This window comes from Fukomys damarensis, unplaced genomic scaffold (genome assembly GCF_012274545.1).
Source record: "Fukomys damarensis isolate Sample0158 unplaced genomic scaffold, DMR_v1.0_HiC HiC_scaffold_16, whole genome shotgun sequence".
In the NCBI taxonomy this organism is placed as follows: Eukaryota; Metazoa; Chordata; class Mammalia; order Rodentia; family Bathyergidae; genus Fukomys; species Fukomys damarensis.
The window spans coordinates 101,754,422-101,763,583 of NW_022900928.1; the positions used below are offsets into that span (position 1 = coordinate 101,754,422).

Here is a 9,162-nt window from a genome sequence, read left to right on the forward strand (position 1 = left end):
CAGAAAATGGGGTACCAGGAAGACCAATGCCAGTGCAAATGACAAAGGTGCTGGCCAGTGCAAGCCACTGATTTTTATCAATAATCAATTGAGATAAAGGTGAGTTACCTGCAAGGCAGAATTGTATGTGAGGATATGCAGTTGTGCAGTTTCTATGGAAATGAATGTAAGCAAGCCTCAGAAAGGACAAGACAAAGCATTTTCAAATTAGGAACAGAATAGACAAACTATATGATTATAATTAGAACATTGTCCTTCCAGTGAGAAGGTTTTAGTTATGGAAATGGAAATTGGGTGTGAGTTACTCTGATCTCAACACATAGGCTATGTCCAGACTCACTTCTAAAAACAAGCCAATTGTGGGGTTAACTCTTCACAGTCTCCACTGTTTTTAGCCTGGTTTGGATATACTCAATCTTGTGGTCCCTTAGATCACCAACCCCAGCCTGAGATTTACAGAAAATCAGGAGTGTCTGGATGTTGAAACAAGAGCAAGCCCGTGAGTGTTACAGGAAGACAGGAGTCATACACTACTTCTGATGTCTACCAAAAATTTATCAAACACATGGAGACACTTTGGGCCATTTTCAGTCACAGAACTTTATTTTTAAACCAACTACTGTATTTTGGGTACAGTACCCAAAGATTAAAGTTCAAAAAACAAAAACAAAAACAAAACAAATGGATCATGAACAACCACAGCTGTGGCTGTGGCAGAATTCTACTCATGTCAAACAAAGGATGACTCTGGGCTTGAGAAGGGGCCTTGTTATGGTGTTGGTCAGCCTTCTTGAAGAAACCATCTGTGACTTTCCCATTTAATGGGCCTCTGGCCCTAACTACCAAAGCATTCCTTTTCCTAAAGGAAAAGACTAGTAATAAATATTTATATGTATCATACATTATCTAGTAATTCTTACTATCATCTTAGAAAGTCTTATGAAATTTAAAAAGTGAACTACCGATTGGTATAGTTTCCATTGATGGTGTCTCAGTGATTTGATGAATGATGAATACCTTAAACTTTATCTCCATTTGTCACTCTCCTATCTCTGAAACTAACAAAACAATCTTGATTAAACCCCACTGGTTACTAGTTTAGTGACTAGTTCAAACAGGACTAGCAGGAAAGCTAACTCCTAAGGCTTATGATATAAGCACTTACTCATCTGAAAGTATTATCTGAACCAAGATAAGATCACACAGATTCTACTACTTAGCCTTGGTAATATCTGAAAAATCAGGGAAAAAGAGAGAAATCAGCACCCATAACCCAATTCATGGCACATCTATTCCTGGCCAGCCACCATGAGAAAAAAACTTTATTTTTTGGCTTGCTTCACTTTTCCTTGATCATCCACTTTCTTAATGGCTGCCTGGATGGCCTCTTGGTCCCCTAGAAACTGGTGAGGCCCAACAGCATGCAGATTCTCATCCAACTCCAGGAGAATGGGGACTCCAGTAGGAAGAGTAATGTTGATGATGTCTTCATCTGAGATACCTGGTGATCAGGGAGAAAGGACAAGGTATTAAAGATAAACTCAGGAGGAGTTAACCGTTTAACTACACATTGATGAAATCTCATTGACTGTGTGACTGACATCATGTCAGGTATTGTGTATTGCTCCAGCTATAATTCCAGGATGTTAGGAACTTTCTAGAAAAAAAAAGAAAGAAAAGAAAGCTTAGAGATTCACAATGAGTGCAACATCCTAGAACAACACATACCTTTTGGGCATCCTATTCCTGGATGTTTCCTATCTACATCTGAAAGGGTATAAAAATTATCTTCTCTAGGCTGATCTTAAAATTAGACTTTTCATTAATATCTGTATTCAGATATTAATTATATTAATTAATTGGTTTGATTAGAATGTCATTGGGTTTCCAACACTTAAGTGAGATTGGAATACTCTGGGCCAGACCTAATCGGCAGAAATTCTCTTCCCTAGGTGCTCAGGAAGCACACCACAGGGAAATTAAGGGCTTTACAGCATGATCTGTAAACAAGTATAATTCTTCTGCCATCCTTTAACACCTTAACTACTACGACAGGAAGATTAATGTAATGGACAGATCACCTTTAATCCTATCTTCACCATGTAAGAAGTTCTGGCACATAGAAGTTAAGAAAATAATTTAAGATCATGCAGAAAATAAATAGCAGAGCATGGATTCAAACTCAGGTGTCTGTACCTAATGTATAATGTAATGGCTCTCAAGTTTCTCTATTCAAAGGGGCAAGGAGAAAGCAAAAGAAAATAAATGGAATTGAGTAAATTAAAAGGAAAAAATATTCAATTTATCTACTTTTAAAACATACCTTTATTAATTATATAGACTTCTAAAATCTAATATATGCTCTGTTTTATAGTAACAGAAAGGATCCAGGTAGAGAAAGTTTGTGGAGAAGCCAAGAGTGTCTTTACTTGATGGGGGAAGAATAAGTAATTACCAGTTAGTTATCGATGAACTTTGTCACTTAATAATTAATTGCTGGTTGTAAAATGAGCAACAGCCAAGATCACAGAATCACTGCACTGGATACGTATTGCCTGCATGACTCTCCAATTTCATGTCTAGGCCTAGAGAAGCTACCTAATAACACCTACACACAAGCTGACCATTCTCAAAACAGCTGTGAAACAGTGGTAAGAATCCTAATTTGGAAGATTAGGTAAGAGTACATATTCTCTCCCTCTGCGAGCATTATACAAGGCTGTGGGATAGGAGGGATGGCTAAAAGAGAACCATAGCACAATAAATGCTTCTTTCCCTTCTAGATATGCTCTTCTAGGTAGAAGATATAATAGGAAGACTGCTGACTCAACATCTCACATTCAGCCTTACATAGGATTATCACTACAAACCAAAGACGGTAAGAACAGATATCTCTGGACTAGAGACCTGGGTATTCATCTGGGAGAGGACCACTGTAGATTCTGGAAGCCCTCTGGCTCCATCAGCATGTGCATCCCAGAAAGGAAAGGAGGGGGGTTCAGCACTGGTTTGGAACCAGGTGACCACTACAGCTTCAGAATCCAGCAGCTCTTACTCACCAAACTGGGGGAGTTCTGGGAGTCCCCAAGCCTACAGCACCCAACTAACTGGTAGTCAAAGGCCTTTGATAGGGAAGGACATGTGTGACCTGGAGCAGCATTTTATTCCAATAAACTATTTCTTCATTTATTGAATGGGAGAGGATAGCCAATCAAACGGGAGAGGATAGCACCAAAATATTTTATTCTTTTTAATTTTTTGTTGTTGTTGTTTTTTGACACAGTCTCACTATGTAGTTGAGACTGACCTAGAACTCATTATTTAGCCCAGGCTGGTCTCAAACTCTCAGTGATCTTCCTGCCTCAGCCTCCCAAGTACTGGGATTACTGGCATGCATCACCACACCCAGATCAAAATATTTTATTTTTTATGGTTAAGAAAAGCAGGGGTTTCAACTTGAAACTATACTACAAAGCCACTGTGATAAAAATAGCATGGTACTGGCAAAGAAACAGACCCAAGGATCAGTGGAATAGATTAGAAGGTGCAGAAACAACTCTAGACATACTCAACTACCTCATCTTAGACAAAGGAGGCCAGCATCCTCACTGGAGGAAAGACAGACTCTTTAATAAGTGGTGTTGGACAGCCAATATCATATTAAATGGCCCAAAACTGAAAGCGTTCATGTTAAAATCAGGAACAAGAAAAGGATGCCCACTATCACCACTCCTCTTTGATATAGTTCTGGAAACATTAGCCATATAGCAATTAGACAAGAGAAAGAAATTAAAGCAATAAAGATAGGAAAGGAAGAAGTTAAACTGTCATTATTTGCTGATGATATGATACTCTACATTGAAGACCCAAAAAACTCTACCAAAAGACTTCTAGACTTAATTGACACTTTTAAAAGAGTAGATGGATACAAGGTCACCACCCAAACATCAATAGCCTTCTTGTACACAACACTCACTGGGAGATAAATTAGGGAAACAATTCCTTTCACAATAACATCCAAAAAAATGAAGTACCTAGGAATCAATCTAACAAAAGACGCAAAAGATCTCTACACTGAAAACTATAGCACTCTGAAAAAAGAGATCGAAGAGGATATAAGAAAATGCAAAGATATCCCCTGCTCCTGGGTAGGAAAAATCAACATAGTAAAAATGGCCATACTACCAAAACTGCTATACAGATTCAATGCAATTCTGATTGAAATTCCAACAGTATATTTCACAGAACTAGAAAAAAAGGATCCCAAAATTCATTTGGAACCATAAGAGACCTAGTATAGCAAAAGCCATCCTAGGCAACAGACACATGGCAGTAGGTATAACAATTCCCAATTTGAAACTATACTGTAAAGCCACTGTGATAAAAACAGCATGGTACTGGCAAAGAAACAGATTTGAGGATTAGTGGAACAGACTGGAAGACACAGAAACAACTCAAGATGTACTCAGCTACCTCATCTTTGACAAAGGAGCTGACCATCACCACTGGAGGAAAGATAGCCTCTTTAATAAATAAATGGTGTTGGAAAAACTGGATCTCAATCTGCCAAAGATTAAAACTAGACCCTTATCTTTCACCATGCACTAAATTAAAATCCAAGTGGATTAAAGATTTAAATATTAAAACAAAAATACTAAACTTGCTGGAAGATGAGTTAGGTAGAACTCAAAGACATTGGCATAGGAAAAGACTATAAACAAATCCTCAGTAGCACGGGAACTAGCAGAAAGAATCAACAACTGGGATCTCATCTTATTAAAAAGCTTCTGCACTGCAAAAGAAATCAACAGAACTGAGAGACAACCTACAATGTGGGAAAAAATTTTTACCAGCTGTTCCTCAGACAAAGGACTATTATCAAGGATATATAAAGAACTCAAAACAATCAGCCCCCCAAATATAAAGACCCTATTCTAAAATGGCCATCTGAAATGAACAGACATTTCTCAGACAAAGAAGTAAAAGCAGCAAGTAAATATATGAAAAAATGTTCCACATCACTGGTCATTCGAGAGATGGCGATGAAAACACACTGAGATTCCACCTTACTCCACAAAGAATGGCTGCTATCAAGAAATAAACCAATAACAAATGTTGGCGGAGTTGTGGGGAGAAAGAGCCCTTTTCCATTGTTGGTGGGAGTGCAGACTGGTGCAACCACTATGGAAATCAATATGGAGATACCTCAAAGAGCTGGGACTAGAGGTTGCATTTGACCCAGCCATCCCTCTGCTGGGTATCTTTCCAAAAGAATTAAAAGAATCATACAAGAGTGATATATGAACACCCATGTTTATAGTGGCACAGTTTGTAATAGCTAAAACTTGGTAACACTAGATTTCAATTTAGCAAAGATTAAAACTAGACCCCTATCTTTCACCACGCAGTACACTAAAATCTAAGTGGATTAAAGCTCTAAATTAAAACAGAAACACTAAACTTGATGGAAGATAAGTTACATAGAACTCTCAAAGACATTGGCATAGGAAAAAACTTTATGAACAAATTGTCAGTAGCATGGGAACTAGCAAAAAGAATCAACAACCGGGATTTCATCTTACTAAAAAGCTTCTGTACTGCAAGAGAAACCACATACAGAGCAAGGAGACAACCTACAATGTGGGAAACATTTTTTACCAGTTGTTGCTCAGACAAAGGTCTACTATCTAGGATATATAAAGAACTAAATCAGACCCCTCAAATATAAAGTCCAAATTAAAAATGGACATATGAAAGGAACAGACATTTCTTAAAGAAGTAAAAGCAGCAAATAAACATATGAAAAAATGTTCAGCATCACTGGCCATTTGAGAGATACAGGTGAAAAAAACACTGAAGTTGTACCTCACCCCAGAAAGAATGGCTGCTATCAAGAAATAAACCAATAACAAATGCTACCAGGGTTGTGGGGAGAAAGGAACCCTTCTTCATTGTTGGTGGGAGTGCAGATGGGTGCAACCACTGCGGAAATCGATATGGAGAGACCTCAAACAACTAGGATTAGAGGTTCCATTTGACTCAGCTATCCCTCTGCTCCTCTGCTGGGTATCTTCCCAAAATAATTAAAAGAATCATACCACAGTGATATATGCTCACCCATGTTCATAGCGGCATAGTTTGTAATAGCTGAAACTTGGAAACAGCCCAATTGTCCATCAACTGGAGACTGGATAAACGAGATTTAAAAATAAAATAAAATGGAGTACTACTTAGCCATAAAGAAGGAGAAACTAGAGACATTTATAGCTAAATGGATGCACATTGAGGCCATACTCTTAAGTGAAATAAATAGGACACACGTGTAAATACTGAATAGTTTTTCTGGTGTGAAAAACTAAGTGTAAATAAGGATCAAAATGTATTAATTGATATTGTGAAATAGGAAGAAAATGTCTAAAGGAGAAGGGGAAGTGGGAGGGGTAGGGGAAAGGAAAGAAGAAAAAATATGAGAAATGAAAAAAACATGGAAATAAAGTCTTTGTAAACAGGGAAGGGTGGTTGGGGGTGAATGGAGGGCAGAGGAATGGGGAAAAAATAAGAACCAAGATATGTTATGTAAAGGTACAAAGACCTAATAATGAATGTAACGGCACTGCATACCTAAAATGTACCAATAAACAATAAAAGACAAGTAGGGTTTGTGTTAAGGTTGTTCTGTTCTGAACTCACTTTGTATTCATAAGAAACAAAAGCAATGGGAGACAATTTTAGAATATTCAATATTTTAACTTTTCATGAAGTTTCAGAGTTCAGAGTATCAACATAGGATACTGAAAAATAATGACTTATCTCTGTGTAAATTGCTGTGTATGATCTGATATCTTAAGTTTTTGTAAAGCTGCATGAATTAGGAATATCTTTATATATATATATAGCTAGCTAAAAGCTAATGGTAAAAATGAATAACTCAGCATGATTCAATAATTTTTATTTTCCAGACATAGTTTACTGTGTCAAATTGATATATTACTTTATACTGATAAATACTATAAAAAGAATAGCTAAGCTACTTCAATTCTAGTACCTTCCCCTCACCTCCCAGGACATAACAGAATATTGTAGTCTTATACCAATATGTGTAAATTTTGCCTCATTAAACATTGTGCCTTATTTTATTAAATTGTTTTGTTGGAATCCAGTTCTATATTTTGGAAAAGTAACTTTTTTTTCTTAATTAACAAGAATTTACCATTTAAAACAATCTAAAATCCTCATAATGTTTATATTTGTGTTATTTTTATATCATTATTTATCTGTTTATTGAATTTATTCAACACATGAATTTGTAAATTAAAAAAAAGAGACACCTTAGAGGCATGATAAACATGGGGATTCTGAGTACTATTTATATTTATCTGTTGTGCCAGGAGCACACTTTATCTGTTTCTAGAGTCTATTAAGCGCACTGCTCACTGAACTGGAGAGAAACATGGATTTTTTGAATCTCTCCAATTAGTCGAAATTTTCCCAGGAGAAATACATTTGTTAGGGAGATAACTAGTAAAAATGACCATGTTTGACTAAAGTTTACCAATAGAAATAAAATATACTGGGCTGGGGATTTAGCTCAGTGGTTCTGTTGCCTGCTTCTCAAGAGCAAGGTCCTGAGTTTGATCCTCAGTATGGGGAGAAAAAAAAAAGAAATAAAATATATAAGTGTAGCATCTCAGATTCACCACTAACAGGTTATATGTCTTAGAATGTCACCAACTATTAATCTTTACTGAAGTTTTAGGACATAGGACTTTATTTTTAAAAGACTAACCATTCTATTTGTATTCAATACTGTTTTAGAGCTTCTACCCAGGGTAACTAGGTGAATAAATGAAATAAAAGGCACCTGTATTGGAAAGAAAGAAGTAGACTATCTCTACTTGCAGATGACATTATTCCACCAAAAAAGGACTATTACAACTAACACTGTAAACAAGCTACCAGTAAGTAAGCCTGCAGGATACCACACCAATATCAAAAAATCAATTGTATTTTGATACAGTAGCAATGAGGAATAAGAAAGTGAAGTTAAATAAATAATATTATTTATAATAACATCACCAAGAATAAATTATCAAAAAAGTACTTAACTTTGACCACTATAAGATGTAGCTCAAAGATATATATAATATACATATATATATGTATGTATGTATATAGCTCAAATTAAAGATATATATATATACATATATATATATGTATATATATATATATATGGCAAGACATCTCCTGTGTTCATTTTTTTTTCTTGGTACCAGGGATCAAACTCGGGTCCTTGTGCTTGTGAGGCAGGAGGCAGAACCACTGAGCTAAATCCCTGGCCCTCTGTGTTCATGGTTTAGAAGACTTAATTTCAGCTGACTTTTTTTTTGCAGAAACTGATAAAATGATCATAAAATTCATATGGAAATTCAAAGCATGTCAACTAGCCAAGACAATATTATGATAGAAGAAAGCTGAGAGACTACATTAAGATAATGTGGTACTTGCATGTGATATATGTACTTATTTAAGAATAGACATATAAATCAATGAAATAGAACTGAGAATCCTAAACAAACCCTCAAGTTGTTGATCAACTGATTTTCGACAAGTCTGCCAAAGCAATTAAATACAAAAAGAACAATCTTTTGAACAAATGGTGATGGGATAGCTGTATAGCCATATGCAAAAGAATAAAGCTTAACCCTTTCCTCAAGGTAATAAGGGAAAAGAAAAAAATACTAGAAAATGAAAATAAAGTGTTTGTAAATGGGGAGGAGAGGCGGGGTTGAAGGGAGGGCAGGGACAAGGGGAAAAAATGAGAACCAAGACCTGTCATGTAAAGGTACAAGACCCCAATGATGAATATAAAACTGTACTGTATACCTAAAATGTAACAATAAACTCAATGAGAGAAAAAGAAAAGCTTAACCCTTTCCTCATACTATCTATAAAAAATACCTCTAAAATAGATAAAAATTTAGATGTAAGCACTAAAAGTCTTAGAAAAAAACATAAGAGTAAAAACTGTCCCAATCTTGCATTAGGCAATAGTTACATAAATAGGTACCAAAAATACAGCAATAAAAGAAAAAAATAAATAAAATTGGTATATAAAAATTGTGCTTCAAAGGACACCATGAGAACAAGAAAAGATCCAGAGAA

At 35.9% G+C, this 9,162-nt stretch overlaps 1 protein-coding gene across 1 annotated transcript in view; it reads right to left on the bottom strand.

Annotated features, from left to right (window-relative positions):
• Positions 1-560: 560 nt before the first annotated feature.
• Bpgm (bisphosphoglycerate mutase) overlaps positions 561-9,162 on the bottom strand; it is a 27,100-nt gene continuing 18,498 nt past the window's right edge. The window contains exon 3 of the mRNA XM_010616151.3: positions 561-1,501. Within this exon, the coding sequence (XP_010614453.1) occupies positions 1,323-1,501 (179 nt within the window). The 3' untranslated portion in view covers positions 561-1,322. The remainder of the gene's footprint in view (positions 1,502-9,162) is intronic.